Source organism: Alligator mississippiensis, chromosome 11 (assembly GCF_030867095.1).
Source record: "Alligator mississippiensis isolate rAllMis1 chromosome 11, rAllMis1, whole genome shotgun sequence".
Classification (NCBI taxonomy): Eukaryota; Metazoa; Chordata; order Crocodylia; family Alligatoridae; genus Alligator; species Alligator mississippiensis.
Window position 1 is genome coordinate 33,866,861 of NC_081834.1, and position 24,644 is coordinate 33,891,504.

At 39.0% G+C, this 24,644-nt stretch overlaps 1 protein-coding gene across 3 annotated transcripts in view; it reads left to right on the forward strand.

Annotated features, from left to right (window-relative positions):
• RORA (RAR related orphan receptor A) overlaps nt 1-24,289 on the forward strand; it is a 605,658-nt gene extending 581,369 nt beyond the window's left edge. For all 3 annotated transcript variants that reach the window (XM_059714789.1, XM_059714790.1, XM_006259377.4), the window contains 6 exons: nt 1,885-2,006; nt 3,993-4,125; nt 5,380-5,487; nt 7,354-7,464; nt 10,994-11,106; nt 12,476-24,289. In XM_059714789.1, coding sequence (XP_059570772.1) covers nt 1,885-2,006; nt 3,993-4,125; nt 5,380-5,487; nt 7,354-7,464; nt 10,994-11,106; nt 12,476-12,640 — 752 coding nt within the window. In that variant the 3' untranslated portion in view covers nt 12,641-24,289. The remainder of the gene's footprint in view (nt 1-1,884; nt 2,007-3,992; nt 4,126-5,379; nt 5,488-7,353; nt 7,465-10,993; nt 11,107-12,475) is intronic.
• The last annotated feature ends 355 nt before the right edge of the window (nt 24,290-24,644 follow it).

Here is a 24,644-nt window from a genome sequence, read left to right on the forward strand (position 1 = left end):
TAGTAACTTTGATTACAGATTAGTGGAATTGAAGAAAAAAGAATGTCTGGAAATAAAGGCAAAACGAATATATTTGTCTCTGTCACATATTCATGTTTTTATGGAGGTTATTAAAGGATTCAAATTTAACCCATAAACACAGGAATTTTGAGGGTTGGCTTGCTGACTGCAAAGGGTTGTGTGTGGAGCCCTGGCATAAAGTAACAGCTTGTCATTTCAAAGTGTTACAACAACAGCTTCACATTTAGGAAGACAGCCCTATTCAGAAATGTGTCTGAGCATGTAAGTACTGTCCAGATTTGGGGGTCTAGGTTTGTGGACAGTCACTTTGTCAAATCTGACTCTCTACATCTTGAAGTACACAGACAGCATTGAAATCCTGCCAGTAGGTTTTAACACGTACACATATGAAATTGTTGGAACATACACAAGCAGTGGTGGCAGCAAAGAATTGCTCTTTGTTACATGTTTGCTTAGTTCAAAGGCTGCATGTTGAAGGTTGTATTTTAAACCTTAATTGAATTGCCTTGTTTTTGGGAAGAGACCTGTTTGTGGGGTAATTTTTATTTCTAAAGAGTATTTAGAAAAACAAAAGGAAACACAACTTTTACAGAAAGGCTGATACGAGAGGCCTTATTGACTCCTTAAGCCACTATTGATTTCCATTCAGATCCATATTAAGACCAAATATGTACGTTTCAATCATGCTTCAGCCAAAGTAAGCGCTAGCTGCAGATTTATTTGAGCAAGAGGGCCGAAATTTTGCACTTTGGAGGATCTGTTTTCATGTGCTTATCTTAGGAGGGGGAAAGGCTGACTTCTAAGTCTAAGACACCAGGCTTTCAGAAGTTTACAACTCGTATACAAACCATTTACCAATAAGTGTGAGATGTTTTAATGACCAAAAATAATATATGCATCAAAAATGAGTATGTTATGTAAGATTCAAGCCTGTAGTACAGGCTAAAAAAAAACGCTTTAAAACTAAAAAAATTTTGATGCTTCAGTTGTATATTTTTCATGATCTTGCTTCTCCGAATAGTGTAGGAATCCTGCTGTTGCAGTGTCTCAGTTGACAGCACAAGGGATAAGTTCAGTAGATTTAAAATGCAAGTGATTCAGGATCTTAAGAAGCTGATATGACAAACCTAATGAGTGGTACTATTTATTCATGGAGCAAAGAGAGCACAGCAAGACTTTGCCCTCTACGATGTCTCTAGCCTTACCTGAAGAGCCCACTGACTCCTTACCTTCTCTTCTGTGGCTCTAAGTAAGAGTAATTCTTAGCCCAGTTCCTTAGGCAGGGGTTCTACCACACCAAAAACACCAGTACCACAGGGTACCATGAAACTGAATTTGCATTCATGTATATACTACAAATTTTAACTGAATTTTGTTTTATTTCACCTACTTGTACATGTTAGGTTTCTGCAGAGGCAAAAAATGGCTTCCACTGCTGTTAGAGAAGAAATTCATTTCTCCAAAATTTCAGAATGCATTTGGAATAGATCTCAGTCCAGGCAGCTACAGTTTAAATTGGCCTTTAACTAAGAACAAGACAAAATTGCCTGCTTTGTGTTCTAAAATTTGTTACTGAAAATATTTTAAAACTGTACTGTGGAATAGTGATGGAGCTGTGTATATGTGTGACTACTGCCCTCTAATGGATGGTATATGACCTCTGGGAGAACCTTGGCAGGACTATTTGTTTTTCAAAAGTAGGATCCATGGAGATAATAGAAGTAAGAGAATGTGCATTGTAACACTTTTCAAAGTAACCAATATTTGCTAACATGCATACTTTAACTAGCTCTTCAGAAATCATACACGGATAGCTTTTGGGGCTTGGGGGGTTTTTTAATGTTTCACTTCTCTCTCTCTTAGAACATCTTGCACAGAATATTTCTAAGTCACACATGGAAACTTGTCAATACTTGAGAGAGGAGCTACAGCAGATAACATGGCAAACTTTTCTACAGGAAGAAATAGAGAACTACCAAAACAAGGTATGTGAATAACAAAATCAAGTACTTAGGCCTTCCAAAATTTTAAAGCTGTTTAAACAAAATAGCATTTTGCGAAATCTTAAATTCAGCTTGATTCCCCATTTCTTCTCAGTTTGTCATTGGGAATTTGAGGTTTTTTATACATTTGATAGATAAATCCTGCACCATTAACTTGTCACTGGGGATAGACAGCAGTCAAGATCTGCAAATGGGATGGGCTTTTCCTAGGTTTTGCATGTGAGAGTTTCCCAGGCTTAGAATGCAAGGCCATAATCCTGATTTAGCTAGCAGTGAGAACAAGGTCAGAAAAACCAAGGGAAAATTCCACCCTTAAATGGTAGGACAGTTTTGGAGTAGTGAAATTGTTCATTTTCCTCTGACCAGGCTCTGTTTGCATTGTTTTGCTTAATTTAATTTATAATTTTCTCAGGCTCCAAAAATGTCTCGTTAGGCAAGCAAGAACACACATGCCCTTCTTATGACATCAGGCTCTGTCAACAGCCTGACATTTTACTGCAGTATTTTTCAATTTAAATAATAAACTTTGTATTTACCTTCTGCTGGTTGAACCTCCAAACGTTGTTTTCAAGCTTCACTCCACAACTTGGAGGGCTGACATGTTAGTTTTCTTAATTGAAGCTGAGGTTTTCTGAGTCACCTGACACCAGGCTGTCATGCTTTAAGAAGTTCATTGACTATTGTGAGACTTCTGTTAAAAAGGCAAGTCTTGGCGACACTGTTACTGTGGCAGAGGCTTGAATAAGAAGTTAGCAGGGTGAGATCAGCCAAGAGACTTCTTGAAACCGGTGTGTAATCCCCAGTGGCCCTTGGGTCTGTTTCAGCACTGCTTCTTTCAGGCATGCTTTGCATTACTTGTGCCTTCTATTTATTTGTTAGTTGGGTTTGTATTGTATTTATTTCATTGTGCCTTTTTGTTCCTTGCCTTTATTAAGGCCTGATGGTCATCTGAATTGCCCAGAAGAAGCCTGGGAAGCCACACTACTTTTCCTGCTCTCTTTTGCACTTTGGGACAATCATGTACTTCTGAGTAATGCCCCTTTCTTAGGCCAGTTCAGCTCACAGAGGAAGTGCAGCAAGGGCTTGCTCTGCTCCCTTGGCTGATAGATAGAGGTGGGGAGGATTACTGTATGCCCTGCCTTTAAAACCTGTGCACAGGGGAACAGAACAAGAAGTGTTATTTATTTTTGTTTTCCTCCTGGTGTGGCAGCTGAAGGCCAAGTTTTGATCTGGCCCCTACATTGTATTAGCTAATTAATATGTCCTGTCAAGGATTTGGTATTTTACATAGTTTATTTCAGTTTTCAGTTTAGACAGTAGAACTGAGTGTCAAAATTCCTTTCATCTATTTTCAGTTTTGCCTTTGACTCACTGCAACATTGGGCAAATTAATCTCAGTGCCTTGGTGTACCTGTACTGTGGATAGTAAAATGCTGTCCTACCTCAAACAGGCTGAATTATTGCTTGTTCCTTTTGTACCTTCATCCAAGGGTAACAAGTCACTTGTCAATCACATAGTTTACTAAATAAATAAATACATAAAAGCATCTTGGGAAACCCTGTTGATTTAGGTCTAGATTTCATAGGAGACAGAGCCCTTAGTCAAAAGCATGGCATTGTTTACTGAGAGCTTAGTGAAGTCCAGAAGTCTCTGTTAAATTCTGCATTCTAGTTCACGCATGAAATCTCCATTTAATCAATAGAAGCTGTACTCTGGTTCCTGAGACAAGATATCTCAGTCTAAATCCCACTGCCAAAACTAAATGGGTGTTATATGTATATATTCCCATTCACCAAATAAGATGATGCCTGTAAGTGGCTAATTTTACCCTCCCATCTCCTGAGTAGTTTTTACTGAGGAATGCTTGGGAGGCTTGGAAGCTCTGCTTTGGTTTTCGACTTAATTTTCCTTTATAAAAAAGGGCTTATGCAGCCTTGAATAATAATCTGTCCTTTTCTCTTCAACAGCAGAGGGAGGTTATGTGGCAGTTATGTGCAGTCAAAATAACAGAAGCTATCCAGTATGTGGTGGAATTCGCCAAACGCATTGATGGCTTTATGGAACTGTGTCAAAATGATCAAATTGTGCTTTTAAAAGCAGGTACGTGAGGAATTCTGAGGCTCATTTCTAACTAGCTCTAAACCTAGAGAGGTGCTATATAAGTAAAAACACTGAAATCAATTTTTACTACAGATGTTTCCTAAAAAACTGATGGAAAAACAAATGAGTTTCATAGTGTTTTCTTTGAATTCATATGTCCATCTTGGGCATTCTGGATGGAAGTAGGCATTAGGCCTGTGTGAAGCGGCTAGTATTCGATTTTGATTCGGTGATTCGAATCACTGTCCCAATTGGATTCGACTGAATTTGATTTGGAGATTTGGCTGCTGCCAAATCTCTGAATCAGCCAGGCCCATCTCCCCCCTCCCCCCTAGCCCAGCAATGGCTGCCCCGCCCACCCAAGCTCCCTGCTCCTTGGGGGGGAAAAAGCCCCAGCTCACCAGGTGTTGCCAGGCAGAGGACGATCCACACTGCTCCCTACTGCCCCACACTGCATGGGGGGCTCTGCAGCTCAACAGCACCCAGTGAGCCCCGGGGCTTTTTTTTTTTTTTAAAGCACTGGAGCTGGGGTGGGCAGGGGCAGCCATGGGGGGGCTAGGGGAGTGGGCAGGGGGCTGGGGGATCAGGAGGGGTCAGGGGGGCTGGCAGGGGTCCCCCCATGGCCCCCTCCCCAACCCTAGTACTTAACAGCTCAGAGCTTTTCCAAAGATTCGGAGAGCTTTGAATCGATTCAGACCTTTAAATTGGTCCCCTGATTCGATTTGGATTCGGAGATTCTGCCACTGAATCGGGCCAAATCTCCTCCAAATCAAATCACCACCCGAAGCTTCACAGAGCCCTAGTAGGCGTATCTATCTTAAGGCAGAATTCCCATTAAAAAAATAGGAGTGTCTATGGGTGCGGGGTTGATGATTAAATTAGACTTCTGACTTGTTTGGATACCGCAAAATCAGATATTAAAAGTTCAGGCTTTGTTGTAGAGATGCTGTTTTAGAAAGAACAAATAAAGTTCTTACAGCTTCAGCAGTAAAAATGCAAATAACTGCCTAGACTTCAGTGAAACTTCTTCAGGTTTTCTTTAGGGTTGTGATTAATTCTAGTAAGCATAAGGGAATTATCTTAATTCTTGTAATAAATCAAGCCATTCTCAGATACAGTTGCAGAACCAGAAGAAATACTGGACTTGTAATGTGGTGCCTATTACATTTTTACATTTTTTCTGTCCTTCCATGTACTTTCTCTAACTAAAACTCTTATTTTAAATAATCAAATATCTATATTGTTTGTGTTTAGGATCTTTAGAGGTTGTGTTTATCAGAATGTGTCGTGCCTTTGACTCCCAGAACAACACAGTATATTTTGATGGCAAGTATGCTAGCCCAGATGTTTTCAAATCATTAGGTAAGAAAATCTCAAGTACTCCATAATAAAAACAAATAGAAAAAAAGGGTAGAAACTGAAACACAACCACTTATGGGGAAATAGACTGAGTCCTAAATGCTTGTCACAGAACAAGGAAAGGTTTAAAGTACTGAAAAGCTAAGCAGTCTTAGATTGCTCACTTTGCCATAGCATGGATCCTCTTAAATGTTCTGGTTAAATTTGAGGCCCAGTTCAATTGCAGTGCCCACTGAACTTTAACAGAATATGGAAAAAAGCCTCACGCATTCACAGCAGGCACTCAGGTATTAATCTGGGCATATGTGTTTAGGCACCCAAGTTTGATAAGGAAAGTAATCTCATACATTATAAATACATGGAAAAATAGGTTCTGAGATGAAATTGGATACTACAATCTTGTTCTTTTTCTACAAAGGTGAACATGATTAGGAAATTAATCTAGACTAGTAGGTAATGGAAATAGATCACTTGAGTAAGAAATGTTTTGGTTTTTTTAAATGACTCAATAATTTATTTTGACTTGTTTGCATATATTTACCAGTTTACTATTAGGAGACAGTAGGTTTGGCTGCAGGGTCTACATTGAGTGGAATAAAAGTGAGGGTGGAGGTTAGTGTGGCAGCAAAGAATTTGTTTTAAAAGTATCTTATGCCTTTTCTAAATGCTCCCCTGGTTGTAAAATCTGGACAGTTCAGAGTTTACTGTTGTATCTAGGCTGTGAGTTGAGGGAGCTCCACATGAAAACCCTTGAGCATCCTGCTTCTCTGCTCTTGTGTATAGCCCCTCAGTTTCCTGCACATTTCTCAGGGCTCTTTTTATCCATCCATGCCTCTGTGCTCTTGGGTTCACCTGTACCCTACTTCTTCAATGTACCCTTGCCCTGTCCTCTTAGCACCTTTTCCTTTTGCACCTCCCAGAGTTATGTCCATTTTGAGGGTGCAAAGCAGGACTGTGACCCTATATTATGCCTCTTCTGGTTTCCACCCTTGGTGTCATAGCAAGGGGGCGTTGACTGCCCTGGGTGCCAAAGCAAAGGCGCACCAACAGATGCTGCCCAGCCAGAGCATGAGCAGCAGTAGCTCATTGGAGGTGGGTGAGGGGGGCGTGCAGGGACAGAGGGAGGGTAGTTTCCACCTCTGCTTGACTCCCAGGCAGGCATGGTGGGGGCACGTGCCCCCGGATCTGTGCGTGGGGCAAGAGTGGGGTGCCGCTGCAAGCTTTGCCCCAAACACCAAACTTTGTTGCTATAACACTGCACCCATACTTCCTGTATTTCTGTCATACCACACTTCTCCCTGGTTTCCCACCTCTTTCTTTTTTCTTCTGCCCCTCACTTCTCTGTGCTGATCTGCTGAATTCACAAGGACGTAATTTTATGTTTCTAAATGTACAGAGTACAGGTTTCAGCACTGTCCTGAAACCATGAAAAAACTTGTTTTCAGCAAGAACAGAATTAAATCAATTTGGAGTTTCTGCATAGGGTCATTTGGGTATCAGGTTGGCACAAGCATGTTAGATGCTTTGGGAAATGTAGCTTCAGCTTAGTTCTTTAAAATTATTCTAACTTATTAAATGGTTTGCTTTTACTAGACTTCCAAAAAAAATCATTACACTGGGATGAGATTCACCATGCAAAACGTCAGGTTGTTGGGGACTGGGAGAAGTGAAAGTTGGAGATATGGAAAAATGAAGTGCTAGTTTCCCTTAGTTATGATACTGTTTCCATCATCTCAACCCTTTAAGGGAGGAGCTCTGATCCTTGTAGATATTTCTAATCCATTTGCTTTCTTCAAAGCAACTTTGAAGCAACTTAACAAAAAACATTTTAACAAAAATCTTGAGTGATCTGTATCTTCTTCTTGGCAGGTTGTGAAGACTTCATTAGTTTTGTGTTTGAATTTGGAAAGAGTTTATGTTCTATGCACCTGACAGAAGATGAAATAGCTTTGTTTTCTGCATTTGTTTTAATGTCTGCAGGTAAGATTGCTCTAACTTTTTGATGGACTTTAGTGGTATTTTATTGTGAAATATTCCTCAGTGATAACTTGGGAGACAACCAATCAGTATGAAATATAACTAGCTGTCTCTGTGTCTCTTTCCTAACCATATCCTCTTTCTGGTTTTACTTTTAACAAGTGCATTTAAACAGTGGGTATGAAGGTTGTTTTACTTGACTGGTAGTAGATTCTAAATTATGCCCTGGTTTTTGTCTGTCACCTCCTTCCCTGTGGGTAATAACGTTGAGGAATAAAGTACAATCTGAGCATAATTTTATGTTGGTAGAAGACACAGTTCTCCTGCCATTTAGTAGATCAAAAGTATGTAGCATTATATTTCTTCAGTTAAAGAAACACAAAACTGTTTGCTCCTGCCACCCTGAGGCAGTAGGAAGTAATGCTACTGAACCACCATGAGGTGCACAAGTACAATTTCCTTTTAATAAGCTTATCTTCTTATAACTCAGGGGTTGGCAACATTTTTGGGCAGAGTGCAAAAACACCTGCAACTTCAACTTGTAAGATGTTGGCTTTCCAGGGGTGGACAGCAGGGCAGCCACAAGGGGCCTGATCCTTGTTGTGGCAATGCAGCCCTGGCCCCTTCACAGTCGTCCGCCTCAAGGTGCACAAGCCATGCAGAATGGCTTTGCGTGCCACACTCTGGCATCTGTGCCAGGGGTTGCCTACCTCTGTTATAACTGCATCATTGCTTCTGTCTTTTTCAGTGTGTTGAACAGAAAATCTTGTGCTGAAGATGCATTCTGATTAATCATGCATTATTATACCATCAGCTTTTTTTTCCAAAACAGAACTATTACTAATTGTATTTTTCCTCTAATACAGAATTGTATTAGTATGTAAAATGTTAACACATACCATCCAACTTGAAATGCTTGAGTTGAAGATTTCTAAAAAAATTTAAAGTATTGTTATATTTAACCTTATTGCAGAGATTCACAGAAGTTTAGGGAGGGAAAGGACCTTGTGAGATCATTGGGTTCAGCCCCTCTGATCTGGGAAGGAAATAACCGCAGCAAGGTGTACATCCAGTCTCCTTTTACTTACTACATGCTATAAGATTAGAGGATTAGATTTTATATGAGAGTAATACATTCATTCTAAACTTCTTAATTGTGAGACTGACTTCCTGAATTGTTCTTCATGGAAGAATGGATGGTAGGGAGATTGGACTGGATACAGGAAAGTTAAATCTGTAAGACAGATTCTGAGGCTAAGTACAGACATTCCAAAAGCCTGAATTGATTCAATCTTTCAAGGTTAGTCTAACCTGCATAGATTGAACTAGTTTGCAAGTGAATAAACATTCACTTTTGATTCTGAAAGTGCAGCCACATGCTTGCAGTGGCTCAGGACAGAAGTTGGGAGGCACTAGAGTGAGCCCTCCCTTCACTTCTGCAGCGGCCAGGTGGAGAGAAGCTGAGCTAAGGTGGGGGGTGTGGCCAGGCCCCCAGAGACCTGAGTATGATTGGGGAGGAGTTTAAGCCCCCACCCTGGCCTGCAGGGACCCCAGCCAGGATGTGTCTGGAGGAAGAGCAGGGAGGCAGCCCTCACCAGGCTTTTGAGGGATGGAGGGGCAGGAACATGGCCAGACCTCAGCACAGACGCTGCCCTGGCATGGCCACCTAAGGCGAGGGGGGCAGGAGGGGGGTTTATTCCCCCCTCCCTCTGCTCTCCCCGCTTGGATACCAGGCAAGGTCTACCTGGCTGGGGTGGAGAAGCCACTGTCAGGCATTTCCTGCCCCCTCACCTGCCATTGCCGGTCAAGTGGCAGGGACGGAGGCATGGCCAGCCCCATCAGCAGCCTGAAGCGAAAGAGGGGAGGGAGGAGGATTTAATCCCCCCTCCCTCCCCTGTCCTACTGGCAGAAACCCCAGCTGGGTTCTGCCTGGCCAGGGTGCTGCAGCCCCTCTCAAGGCCTCCCCCCCGCCTTCCAGTGCTCCAGCAGCAGGGACAGGGCCATGGCCAGATGCTGGCTGGCATGGTAAAGGGGGCAGGGAGGGGGTTTATTCCCCCCTCCGTCCCCTCTCCTACTGAGGGACTGTATCCAGGGCCTGTCACCCCAACTGCTGCCTCCCCTGCTCACCCCTGGCTGGGCAGACCCCAGCTGGGGTTCCCCAGAGGGAGAGGGGAGGGAGCAGAAAATAAACCTCCTCCCTGTGTCCTTCACCTTAGAGGGCCATGCTGGCTGGTGTCTGGTCATGCCACTACCCCTGCCCCTGCCCCTGGACTGGTGAGCGGAGAGGGACCCTGATGGGGCAGCAGCCCCTGGCATGGTGTCCCAGGGAGTGCAAGCCTCTTACTGATGCGAGGGGCTGCACTGCAGGCAGGAGTGGGGTAGGCAGAGCTGCCACAGCCTACTCAGGGCGAGTGGTGGTGGTAGGGCTTGGAGGGGTGGCTGTAGGAGGACTAAACTGAATTTTGGGGTGGCCATAGCCCTCCAGGCTCCCTTAGTACAGCTGTCACTCACCATGTGCAGGCTGCAGCAGCTCTGCACACCCTGCTGCCACCCACAGCATAGCCCCAGGGTCTCTTCCCCCTCACCGGTCCAGCAGCAGGGGTGGGGGCATGGCCAGACACCAGCTGGCCTGGCCGTCTGAGGCGAAGAGGACAAGGAGGGGGATATTCCTCCCCTTTCCCCTAGGGAATCCTAGCTGGGTTTTGCCTGGCCGGGGGCGAGTGGTGGAGGTGGTGGCCAGGTGGGGCTGGCAGAGCCCAGCTGCGGTCCCTCAGTGGGAGAGGGGACAGAGAGTGGAATAAACCCTCTCCCTGCCCCCTTCACCATGCTGGCCAGCATCTGGCCATGGCCCAGCCCTTGCTGCTGGAGCACTGGACTAGGGGGGGCTGAGAGGGGCTGCAGCGCCCTGGCCAGGCAGACCCCAGCTGGGGTCCGTGCTGGGGTAAGGAGGTGGGAGGGGGGGCATTAAATCTTCCTCCCTCCCCTTGTTTACTTCAGGCTACTGGCAGGTCTGGCCAGGGGCTACTTGGCCCAGCCAGGCAGACCCCAGCTGGGGTCTGGCAGGGAGAGGGGAGGGAGGGGGGAATAAGCCCCCTCCCTGCCTCCTTTGCTTCAGGGGCCATGCCGTTCCAGCATCTGGCTACATCCCCACTGTATGGCTAGACTAGTGAGGTAGAGGGGCAGGACCAGCCTTGCTCTCTGAAACAGAGATCACAGCCCAGCCCAGGGCTGAAAAGCATGCTGGGGGATTATGATTTAATTTAAACCAAGAAGAGGTCTGGGGCAGAAGTTCCATAAACCAGTTTGACCCAAATCAGTTAAGTCTGGTACTGTATTCAGCCAGGCTTACCTTAAACCAGTTTCAACCATTTTGAAACTGGTTTATGTGCACTGAATGTCTGTTCTGTTACAGGTTTAAGCCAGTTTCTGATCACTTAAACCAATTTGTGTGTAACTTTTGTCTCTAGCCTAGGAGCATTTCCTTGTGAACCAGGTTATGCATAGTTGATGGTTCACTTGTTTTTACATGTAGATCGTTCATGGCTTCAGGAGAAGGTAAAAATTGAAAAACTCCAACAGAAGATTCAGCTTGCCCTTCAGCACGTCCTGCAGAAGAATCATCGAGAAGATGGAATCTTAACAAAGGTGAGAACCATCAACTGTGCCATGTCCTGGTTAGAGTAAGGCCTTCTTTCTTTGTACAGTCCCAACACCTACCATTTGAGTAACAGCTCTTAAGTGGCATATTTGGCTCTTGTATCCTTTTTCTTATCCAGAAATGCTTATTCAAAATCCAGCCTCCTATGTTTTAGCTGTTTCCAAGCAGAACTCTGGGGTAGAGGAAAGGTGATAAGGTAGTAAGTGATTTGAGAAACAGAATTTTAACATGGAGCTTAATGAAAAGCCATTGAGGTCAAACTTTATGCCCCCTTCTATCCTGAGGAAGATGCCTGCTGCAAGGGTTATTATTACACAAATATGCTGAGAAAGCCCTGTCTTTTGGAAAAGTGGAATTAAAATGGTATGGAACTCTCTAAAATAAGTAGGATTTTTAAAAAGAAATACAAAACTCTAGAACTCTTGGTTCAGAGATTATACCTTTTATTAGACCAACTAAGAAATCTCAAAAAAAAAAAAAATCTTTTTCTGCAAGCTTTCAAGTGCACATGTGCTTTCTCAGGCTCAGGGAAAATTTATAGATGGTAAAAAGTCCACATAGGTAGAAAATAAATTTCATTTTTGCACAGAGGAAGCCAAAGGTGGAAGTCTGTTCCTCTGGGTCCACCAGGAGTTTAACCAGAGGCAGTATAATACAGCCCACCCTAAGGGAATGGGCTTTGTGTATGTGCAATTCCAACTGATCCAATTTTTTCCCCAGACATCTATTTTGTATTCCTCAACAGGAGAGAGAATTCTGTCCATACAGTAGAATAACTAGTACAACTTGTAATTTTCCTGATGTATTTGCTATATGTGAGACCCCTTTCTTTCTCTCTCTCTCATATTTTGAAAAAGAAAAATACAGCACTAAAAGGGTCACGTAACGTTCTTATGCCTGGCAGAAGCAGGGCAGGGTGACACCTTAGATGCCAGTTGGGTTAGAGAGGCACAAGCTTTTACAAGTGACAGTTGACTTCACCAGATGGCATTCAGAGGTGCTACCCTGCCCTGCCTTCTTCCTGCCTTCACAGTAGTGCAGCTGACTACCTCTCTCTTCTTCTACCTGTGAGGTTGCCTGCTCTAGTAGAATTTAAAAAAAAGAAGGAAAAAAAAGATTGTTCCAGTCTTCTAACATCTTCTAATACAGCTTGATACAACATTTAAATGGTCGTGTAGTGACTTTTTGTTTTGAATCATTCTGGCAAGTGAATTTAAGGTCTTTTGAATCCTCCTTTAAACAAAACAACCAAAGTAAGAATGCTTGAGTGCTTTAATCCTAAGAACAGAATAGGGAGAACAGAGCCTGTTGTTTGTGACTGTATATGTCCTGTTTTTTGTTTTTGTTTTTTTACAGTTAATATGCAAAGTGTCTACTTTGAGAGCACTGTGTGGACGGCATACAGAAAAGCTTATGGCATTTAAAGCAATATACCCAGACATTGTGCGACTTCATTTTCCTCCATTGTACAAGGAGTTGTTCACTTCAGAATTTGAGCCAGCGATGCAACTTGATGGGTAAATGTTATCACCTAAGCACTTCTAGAATGTCTGAAGTACAAACATTACAAAAAAAAAAAAAAAGAAAAGGAAAAGGAAAAAAAATAAAGAAAACCAAGACACTTTATATGGCCCTGCACAGACCTAGGGAGCCAACACACTGCACATCTTTTGGCAGTCGGGGTCAGGCGAAGGATGGGAAACAATGAAACAAAGTTGAACTTGTTTTTCTCATGCATATGATTTCCATTATGCCTACAAATATGGACCCTTTTCTGTCTCAACTTCTTGATCTTTGACCTCTGTTTACACAGAATGAGGGTACTAAAGTCAGAAGGTTGCTTTTTTCTAGTTGTTCACTGCCCACAGACTTAACAGAACAATCAGTTTGTTGATCAGAACATTGAGTCCAGCTAGTAACCAGTGACTGGTGTGCATTGCAGAGGTTTCAGCATCAGTTTGCACAACTTGTTCATTGTTTCATGAAGGACAATTTATTCACCTACCATTGATTGCCAGTAGGCAGATGGCAAGAAAAGGGTCCATAGCAATAGCAACAATAGCATTATAATATATTACAGGGTAAATGGGCATGAAGACTATATATAGCAAAAGAGATATTGTTTATATATTGTTTTAATTAATATAAAATGTAGTTACTGGTATAGCTTTTCTTGTTGAATTGATAAGGCACTTTCATTTTGCACCTTTTTCTTTAAATTAAATGCTAGCGTGTTCATTGTCGTGTTGCATGTGCACCAGAAATTCAAGTTTAACGGAGAGGTTTGGATGGTACTGGTACAATGGGAGGTATTTATGCTGCTGTTACTATTACAATGTTACTATTAGAGAGAGGCTGGTCATATCCTGAAATGATTACAGATTTGTAGTTTGAAAACAATGACATTTTAAAGTCAGAATTTGTTTCTATGCTGGTTTTAAAAAGCTGCTCTTATTTTTACACAGAATGCAAATTTTTCAAACCTGGATGTATAAAATTGAACGTCTAAATCCATATTTGGACACCCAAATAAACAGCCTAATTTTCAAAGGCACTGAGTACCCAAAGGCAAAGATTTTGCTCAGTGTTCACAAATCAATCACAGCTGCAAATGCGTAGCTCTCTTGAAAATCAGGCTGTTAAATAAGGTGTATAAATAGGGATATAGATGCCTGACTCTATGAACCTAGGTTTGAAGATATTGAACCAAGGTTATACAGTAAAAGTATAACGTAACACATACATATGTATAAAATAATGCGTGTGCATGTTACACAGCTACATGCTTTTATGGAAAACAATGCACTCCATATGGTAAACAATGCACTTAAAGCAAAAACCTCAGTCTGTTGAAGTCTGTGGGAGTTTTGCTGTTGACTTCAGTAAGATGAGGTAATGGCCCTATTTTCCAAAAATCAGTTCTGCCCAACACAGATTAATCCTTTGCTTTAGAGCAGATTTGTATGGCTCCAAAAATAATTAGATGTATTTGGAAACACTCACTTTAAGACTTACAAAATGAGTAAGTACACACTGATGAATTAAAGGCACACTCCATGTGTTAAAACCTGCCATGTATTTAAGATTGTATATGAAATCTGGAAACTAGGAGTGGGGTAGAGCAGTGTTTCCCAATCTTTTTCAGCCCAAGGCACACTTGCATTAATAACATTTTTTCCACTGCACACCTGTTAAGGCATTCCTCATACCTATTGTAGCTCATTGCCATGGAAAAATTCCGTGGCATGCCTGTTCATTTCTGACGGCACACTTTTGTGCTGTGACACACTGGTTGGGAAACACTGGGCTAGAGAATGTGCAGGAACCAAATTTTGCAGTCTTTACTTCTGCAAACTGCTGTGTCCTTTAGTGTTCCTGAATAAGGAGAGCAGAATTTGGCTGAAAGGGGTGGGAAAAGTCAGGGATATAGTCTCCACTTCTGCTGCAAAGGCAAGAGGTATCCTGTATTCAGGCTTCATCCACTTAAATCATGTTACGTTGGACTGCTTAGCACTAAGTGGCAGCACTATGATTGTTACCTGTGTAGATTAACTACAGAAATCAGAGTTTCTGTCCTCTCTAACATGCTAATGCAAGGACAGCAGAAAATTTAGATATTACATTGATCCCTATCTGTTCTGGTGGCCAGAGAATGAGTTCAGTACTGTGGGGGCCAGAGAGCACAAGGAAATATGTAACATAGCTATGCAGGTTTCAGTGGAAGGATGGACCAGCTTTGGAAACAGAAGTTTTCTTGAAGGAGGGAGATGCTCCCTAGATTGGGTATGAAGAAAATCCTCCTCAACCTTAGTTGAAAGAGTAGGTTTAAAATGTCAGTCTTACCCTCCCGGCTCAGCACTGAAGCAGAATGCCGATCCAGTGATTCTTCTTTAGCCAGCTCAGACCCCATCAGGCAGAAGAAAGCCTATCTTTGTCATGGTCTTATCCTACGATACAGTTGGGTTCAGTGGAATCTGAGCTACTTCTGATGCGACAGTCTTAAGCAGCTGTAGCTTACCTGAAAGGGCATTTAACAGTTACAGAAAAATAGGAACTACCTCCTTTAAACTGGAAGCAACTGGGGAACTGAGCTAGGATGAGAGCAATGTGAAGCAGTGTCCCTAAAAAACAAGGTAGTTACTGAGCATGTATGTATTGTTCAATGATGTTGCCTACAGGTCATAACTGCATTGGGCCATATCATGCCAGACACTGTGTAAGTGTTTAAATTGAGTCCATACCTCAGATTTCTTGAGGTAACTACACACTCGAAATACTTTTGTTTTCCAGGGTTGGTGTGTGTAAGATTATGTAGTAGTCATTTTGTGGTTCTCATACTAAGGCAGTCCCTGTTTCTTCAGTTATGATCAAGTTTCTTTGTTTATTTTTGTTTTTTGGGTTGTTTGTTTTTTTGGTTGGGGGTGGGATTTTGAGAAAGGAGATAGAGAAATTTAAGGAGAACGTATGGTATATGATTAATCCTTGGTATGTAATCTCCCAAGTAAAACCTACCTAACCCTCGCCTTTAACATAGAAGTGGCAGCCATGGTATATTTACTTCGTTAAACAGTAACTGAGAATTAATTCAGCACCTTATCTTAAAGGGACACTAACAACTTAAATGTTTTTAAAAATCCTTTTTTTTTTTTTTTGAAAAAAAAAAATTAAAAATATATATTTCCAGATTTTTAATTAAAATATGTGAGAATAAATGAAGGGTTTTTTTCTTTTGTTTTTTGGTTTGGGTTTTGTTCTCATTGATTTTTAGAATGGCCTTTAGGCAACAGGAAAAACAGGAGAAAAAAAGGAAAACACTGAATTTTTCTGTGCACAAAATGCTGTCACATGCAGAAAAGTAAACAAACTAATAATATTTTTTGCTGTCTTACTTCATTTGCAGTCCTGGTAGTTGTTATAAGTCCCTATTAGAAAACAGAAGAAAATATATTTGTGATTTTCAAGTTAATGGTGTATCTTTCTTTTTAACAGATGGAGCTGAATTCCCCCTATAGGTACTGTAGTGATTGAGATGCAACTAGGTGGAGATGGAGCAAGCACTTTGGTATATAACTGTTGTAAGAGGGGAATGAGAGCCATAGATTATTTATAGGCAAGATTGTTTCCTTTTGTGTCAATAGCCTGTGATCCCAGGTTACATTTCTGTAGCGCTGCCACAGTAGTTTGGAAGCTCTCTGAGGGATGGTGCCTCAGGTGGTGCATTCTACATAGCGTTGTGTTAGTTGAGGGAGATAGGATGGTATCTTCAGCTCTTTCATGGCAACGTGGATGTTTAGGAAAGGAATTGTCCCTGCACATGCCTGGATACAGGAGCTGTGGTTGTGAGTGGCTTTATCAAAGAGTATGGAGGAGGCCATGTACATCCTTCATTCCGTCCTGCATGCCCCACATGGGCCACTCATAGTCTAGGTCTCAGTCTCACCATCTTATCAGCTTGCTTTTTCAGGAATCATTGTTTGCTTTATTGGAGTAACTGGCATGATATGGCAGCTCTGTTCTAATCTAGGAGTTTGTTTTTATGATTAAAACCAAGCTTTCTGCTAACAAAAGTTTTCTACTAACAAAAATTTTCTGAATGTGACCAGCCTCAGGTGCTAGCCTATTAAAGATCAACTAAACTTAATTTCAGTGTCAGCTAATGGATAGTGGTGTCAGACTGGACCTTCTCTAGAGAGAGAGACAGATTCTGATTTTTGACAGCAAGTAGGGGATACCCATGTTAAGTATTTTGGAACTGATTTTTAATCATGTCCTCCTCCTCACCTGATCTCTAGATGCAAAACAAAGATGATTGGCATTTAGGTTTTAGTGTTTGCACCCACAAATCAATAGGAATATAAAATATATGAGTAATTATACTTGTGCCCATAAAATTGAAATTAAGAAGCCTCGCTGAATGTCAAATCCTTCGTATCTAAAATTAATTGTGGCACAATGTTTAAAGGTGTTAAGCTTCTTGGAGGCTCTTTTTTCTTCATTGGAGCTATTGAGTGTTCGGCATCTTGCAAAATCAGGCCATTTAGCATCTTCTCCAACCAAAGTGTGTGTTCCTAATCACAGTAAGTAGTCACTTGGAGAGGCATCAAATAAAAACAAGTATAGCAAGGTGGTAGGTATTCTTAAAAGTATTGTTGCCAAGAGACTTTTAATGAGATGTGGAATGATTCTAGGTGCAGCTAGTCACAATTAAGTCTAGATGACCTATACCCTGTTAAGACTAGGACCCAAGATCAGAAGTTCAACAAATGATTCAGTGGCAGAACACACTTGGGCTCTGTCAAGTGAATGACAGATGTATTAAACTTCCATAGTCTGCTCCATTTAGTAAAAAAAATTGAAACTACAGAAGATTCAGGAATAATTATTCCTTTTAAATTAGCTGTTCATAATAAAATGGTTGTTTTGGGCTTTTGGCATTTGAACATTCTTTAGCTGTTTTATAGAAGAGGTACTACAGAACAGTGTCATTTTGATTACTATAATGAACATTCATATACCTGACACCGTTCCCCTTTTTAATAACAATGGGATTAGATGATGGAGAAAACTGTCTTTTAAGTTTGGTTGTTCTTTATAAAAGCTTATATATCATAGTATGGATACCAAGGCCTGAGAGTGTTTGTGAGTGCGTGCGCATGGATGTATGGGTGTGAATGGCTGCTTCTAGGCTGTTTAGTGTCAATGGAATAAAGAAAATGTATTCAAAATACTTAAGTCAAAAATAGAAGGTGGAAAAAAGATTTATTCTATACAAAGCCTTGTCTGGACCACTTTAGAGAGACTTCTATTTTTTTAACCCTTCTATAAATATTTGATGGCACTTGAAATATTCCTGCAATAAAATGTGATTTGTGTAAACATAAAAAAAAGATTTTGTAATGTGAAACAATGAAAGAAAGTAATGTAATTTTTCTAAAAAACAAAAACAAAAAACAAATGAACGAACTTTGTATTATTTTCTTGATGGAATTTGTCTATTTGTCTTTGGAAGACTTTTTATTTCATTGAATGTGCCATAGTAGAAATGTGTTTTTTTGGGGTTTTTTTTTCTTTTCATTTTTTTTTTTATGTTTTAGATTAAAGGAAAAGCTGTTTGTGTTACGACATTCCAAAATGCAAGATGACATAGAATAATGATTAAAAGGGTTGATTAGTAAGCTTCAATCATTGTTGCTTTTTTGCACATGTTCTTCATTCCTCTATAGTGCAATATGTACATAGAGCACTTGCAGGTGTAACCTTGATCCCTCAGGGAAAATACATATTTGTACAGGACTTTTCTTTTGCCTTTTTTTCTTTTTTTTTCTCGTTTTTCTTTTCTTTGTTTTTCTTTTCTTTTTTTTTTTGCTAAGGAATGTCGATTTAAATCATTTGTCTGTTGTTGAGGGGCAGCCAGATAATAATCCTAAGCCACTGTCACAAAATATTGGTTGTTTAATCATTTTGTGCCCTTGCATTATTTAAAAAAGAAAAATAAATGTTATTTTCCGACAGTTCTTTGTGCTGATTGGTGAAGAAAAGGGTAAATAGATAAGCACCTTATGATTGACTTAACTGTGAATGACAATCCATCTTGTTATCAACAATAGAAGCCCTATCATTTTGGAGTTGGGGTTAAGAGTCAGAAACGAATGTGCTCAGGGATCTTCTAAAACTCTTCAACAGGGTGGCCAGTACTACTGGGACAAATTGCTTTTGGAAAAAATATAATATCCCTCCAAGGCACAAGTGAACTGTGTAGAAGTTTTCTAAACACTCCATGTGTGCCTCATACAATTATTTGAATTTCAGCCCACATGCTCAGTTTTATTTTACTCAAAATTAAAAAAAAAAGTAGAACTCCAAAAATAATGCAAACTTCTACAAACATGCATAGAAAACCATTCGTTTTGCATCCACAACCAGATCATTATTCAAATTACGTTTCAGTACCCAGTTTACCATTTCTTAATCGTAAGAGTATTAGCTTAAAAATTGAACTTCAGTTTTTTGCAACTCAGTATTTAATTTGTTCTTGTATTTAAATTGTCTTCAGTATCTAAATTGTTGTTTAAGAGAGAAAAATCAGGTCATCTTATGCAGTATAATATGAGTGGAAATACTACAATTATTCAATTGTGAGTCACATAGTAATGAAAACAGTTAAAACCAGGAGAATACAAGGACAACAGTTTCAGATACCTGCCATTTGATGTATTTACTTCATGGTAAAACAAGCTTTTTAAAAGAAGCACTGTAGCTACCACTTTCTATTTTTTTTACATCTGACAACACTTTCAATAGTTGTAGGAAACAGCAGTGTAAGATAAGTGCCAAACTTCTTTAGGTTACCTTTAAACCTTCTTAAATAGTCAAAGTAAGATTCTAGAAGTTTAGTCCAGTTGTTCCCGCTCTGGCTTTATTCTTTTGTACCTTGCAAAAATAAGTAGATTATTTAGGTAAGCAATTAAAAATAAAATGGGGAAGGTTTTGGTATCTCTCTAGTCAGGTCAGAAGGAGGGTGTTATTTCTCACTCATTCTTTTGTTATTTTACTAGTACTTGTAAAAAGTGTTATGTTACCAGAGTTGTTTTCCCTTACCCTTTTCAGTGTAACATTTCCAAATACTACATTTTTATGTAGAGAAATGAATGCAGTGATACCCACCTTGCATCTCTGAGCTGACAGTGCAGTTTAGTTTTGAGTAGTCTTTTAAGGCAAAAAAAAATTAACTAAGTTGAGTTTCTTGAACAGTTTTCATTTTGTTCCATATGTTAGAAAAAATCCCTAATACCAATTCTAAGCGTGTAAAAAGCTGAACTAAATTACGTAATTCTTTTCATACTTGCAAGTGATTCACAGATGCGTTCAATATGAACAGTTTACAAGTTAAAATTTTATCTATGTATTTGGGTGGCCCAAAGTATTTATTGGGTTCTATGACGACTGGCTTATATCTTCCCTAGACTATAGTTAAGGGGGCTTTATATTGATGTACAAACTACATCATTATTAAATGCTGATCAAATAATTTGCAATACGTTATTTGTTCTACATATTTTGCCTCTCTCCCAAAAGTAGAAAATAAATTGATCTGTTTATCAGGTTAGGAAACTAATATTTCTTGAACAATGTCCAGAAATAATTGATAAGCAGTATGCTTTGAATACTTAGTATTTGAGTTGGCTGCTTTCTATTCCAAATATGTAGGTCACATGGCATATTTCTTTTCCCTAAGCTGAAAAATTTCAGAATTTAAATGTTATTATTAAAATTAATACTACTTTAAATGTCAGCTTCTGTAAACATACTTGAATATTAATTTCAAGTTTGTTGTTTGTTTGTTCATTCCTGAGAGGAAAATCCATTTGGTGGAATATTCAGGGGACAAATATACAAGAAAGCCAAATGCAATATGAAAAAAATATATAAAACTCAAATATTTACAGCAGAACTCTTGCAGTATTCACTTAGCTCCTGGTACTGTGACTGTAGTAGTGCGCTGAAATGTTGCCAAATCACTGTTTTAGAGGGGAAAATTATTTAACAGGTTTTAAAGCAACATACTTGTTAATATCTAGTCTGTTCTTGGAATTTTTTTCAGGTACTAAAATGAAATTTGATGTTAAAGTAAAAGCTGTATTCTACCTTTTGTTCCATATGTGGACTTTTCAGACTTTTTCTTTGTTTTGGCTTTTGCATTGTCTGTTTCATTGGTAGAATATAGCAATAATGCTTTAGAGCAATAAGCTGACTATCCAAATACAAAATAAAACATAATACAGGTTTTGGTACTCATACTTTACATTCAGGTTTTGCTACCACAGTTTTTACTTGTAGGTATTTCTGTCATCTCACTGCTTGGTGCTGAACATCACAAGAAAATTGTTTGGCACTGCAAAATGTACATCATACCACACCTTGTTTTTATACAGCCCATACATGCTTTCAGTATTCATCTGTGCTTTTTATGCTTGTTTTCCCCTAAGTTTTTTCCTGGAGGTCTTACAGTAAATGCATAAACTTTATACAAACTTGCAATCTGTAATGCGCTCAGACCTAAATGCAGAGAATTCATAAGCAATACAGTGAATTTTATTTCACAAAAAAGGATGTGTACTGTATATACCTTTATAAAGTAAACAAATTCCTCATTTTCTATGTTGATTTTAAAACAGTTTATAGAGCAGTGGTACATATTTTGACTATTAGGACATTAACTGGCTGCTTCTTTATATGTAACTGTATTGTCTGCCTGCTCCTTTTCTGGAGATGTGTTTTGTATTGGATATTTGGGCCAATGGGAGGCTTCAAGCTACAACGTATTTTCCCAGTTTAAATATATTTAACATATGACAAACCCCAGACAAGGCTTTTTAAAATGTATAAAGAACTGCAGTGTTAGGTGATTTATTTGCAAACTGTTTTCAATGTTGTCCATTTTTATGGCACCTTTAACAATATTCTTGTTTCCAAAGTACAAAAAGGTTAAAAATACTCTAGCCATAACTGAATGTCAAGCAATAAAAACAAATGACTTTTTGTGCATAGATTAAAAAAAAAACAAACAAGTTTTAGACATCTGCATGTAAATGCAATCTCTTGTTTACTGCTTTCTTAAACTTGAGCAACTGATTCCTTATTTTACTACTAATCTAAGGACTTGTAATGGCCTGTAAACATTTTCTCTTGCTCTGTTCTTTCAACTTTATCTTTGTCTCTGCTTTGGAGTCATAATATTTAATGTTGTTCTGCTCACCTCTATACAGTTAACTTTTTTGCTTTCATTCTGTATAGATACAGTTATACTATAAACAGCCTACACAGTGCAAATATTATCTGTTTATCAAATACCACATTATGCTGTATAATAATCTGTTTTACTATATAATCTATTTTAGAAATAGCTGTTTAGAACTAGAGTGTGCTATTTTTGTGTTTTTCTGATGTGTGGTGCTAGATAAGTTACTTTTGTGAACAAAAAACAAACAACCCCTTTTATTCCTAGACAATTCCACCTTTGGGTCTTGTTAATTTCATTGAGTATAACTATAAATATATATATTTGTGTGTGTGGGTATATATAAATATATATACACACATTTCTACATATGCCCAACAAGTACCTGTATCAGAGTACTAGTTTGGGACATTTTTCTCTTTAAATACATAGTATCATTATATAAATTATTCTATAGTACATTTAATAAGGAGAAAATTACTTCATCAGTACAGATACTTGATATCAAATGCAATCCCTTCTATAGTCATTTTACTAAAAAGTGTCATGTCTGGTTTTTACTCTGAGTTGCTAAAATGTTTGCACTCTGTATTTATGTTAGAAGAAAAATAAGTAGCAAACTCACCCAACAATATTCACAATATGCTATATCATTTAAAGGTAGGTGGGTACTTGGCTTATTGGATATCTCTTTTCCTGTTGGTGCTTCAGAGATTGGATTTAATTATCCTGGGTGCTTTCCACCCCTCTAATTCTAATAGGGCCTGAGAGTGCCCATCATTCCAAATATTACATCTATAAGCCTAACTCCATTCACTGTCTGTGAAAGTTTTCTTTAAATCTTTCATAATATGTTACTGGCCAAATTCTCTCCTTGGATATGCGTATGTGCTATCCCTTGAAACCATATGTGTATATTCAAGGATTAGCCTGACGAAGGGTTTTTGAACCCGAAAGCTTGCTTAATAACTATTCTCCAACCATTTGGGTTGGTCTAATAAAAGATATCAAATTCACCCAAGGAACCGTGTCTGCCTATATTCAAGGATGGTATTTGGCAACTAAAATTAATTCAGAAACAGGGTTTATGGAGTTTTCTCAGTTACTGGTTGATTTTCTTTTTCTTAGAAAAGTTGAATACATCTTAATTTAGCTAGAAATGTAAGTGTATTCTTGGGGTTACACCTAGCCCAACCCCCTCTCCTTCCACAAATAGTTTCATCTTAATGCTTCAAAATTGGTGGATATCAAATATCTAACTAAGGAGTAATTAACTTTTTAAAATATTTATTAGAATTTTTCTGTAATATTACTAAATTTATATAAGATCTTTAGCAAAGATTTTTGAGCAATTTATTAAATACAGTGTTTCTGTTTACTGCACTTTTTGATAATAAGAAGGTAGTGAATTTTAAAGCCATTATTCTTGGCTTCCATGCACTGCTTTTGTACCCTCAATCCAAAAAAATATTTTTTTTAAAACAAAAAACAAGAAAAGCAGCAAACATACAGTTATCCTGAAAATAAAAATAACCATACTACACCATGGTTATATTTTCATAAGTATAATTGTAAACACTATCAGGATAATTACTTTTAAAACCTTTTGAAAGCTACAATCTTATTTAAATGCAAGCCATGATGATTTTATTTTTAAAACCCTTCAATGTAAATCACCTTTTGATACTTTCCAAAAGAAATGGAGGATCTCTTAAATTTGTATCTCCTAACATGTACATCATAAACTAAATGCTAGGAACATATTCTCCCTTGTTGTTTAGGTCTAATTATTCTATAAATTATGCAGAACTATATAATTTTTTTCTCCCGTAACTAAATATTTTAAGTAAAGAAACCAGGATAAATGCAGATTACAAATGTGTTGGTTTGAGGATTAAGCACATAAACTTCACAAACCTCATTGAGTAATGTACTCAGTTCTCTGTAAATACATGCAACTTAAAATGAAGCTATACTGTACATGTAAATGTGATGTCTTATGTGTACAGTATGTATAAATTCCTTTTCTAGCAACAATAAAGGCCTAAGCCATCAAGAGGAATATTGAAGTAGTATTGTACTAAACCTTTGCTAATGATCTTTACCCACAGCCACCTGACTTTTCACTTTCATGGATCATCTTTCCATCTCACCCTTAAAATAGCTTGCTTATATTCAACAGTTTATTTTATTCTGAGTCCTGAAAAAAAAGTATTTTGATTCATTTTTGTAAATACAGCTGTAAAAATAAGAGATTTAATGTTGTCTTTTAAATACTCCAATTTTCATTCTAATATGAATGTTGTTATATTGTACTTTAGAAACTGTACCTTTAATATTACATTACCTTTATTAAGTGCATCGAACACATCGATTTTAGATGTGCTTTATGTACTGTTATCCTGTAATAAAACTTCAGCTTCTAATGGAAACACTTGTCTTAACTCTTTTTTGTCATAAAGATCAGATTTGTTTGTCTGCATTGTGGAACGTATTCAATTCGTTGCTTACTGTGTGGATGTAACTATGAAGTTCCACATTTAGATATGTTTGGTGTTGGCTGCGTAAACTCTAAAGCTTTAGTTTGACTCTTTGACATTGAGGGAGACAGTAAAAAATTGCCTGCACAGGTTCTTATCACAATAACATCATCAGCTGTTACCAGTGTGAGTGAACACTCCTGAGGGTTGCAATCCAGGCATCTGCTGTCCCAGAACATGCGTTGAAGAGATGGTCAGTCCAGGCGACATTTGAAACATACAGGTGTGATGCATCACTTCTGCTTAC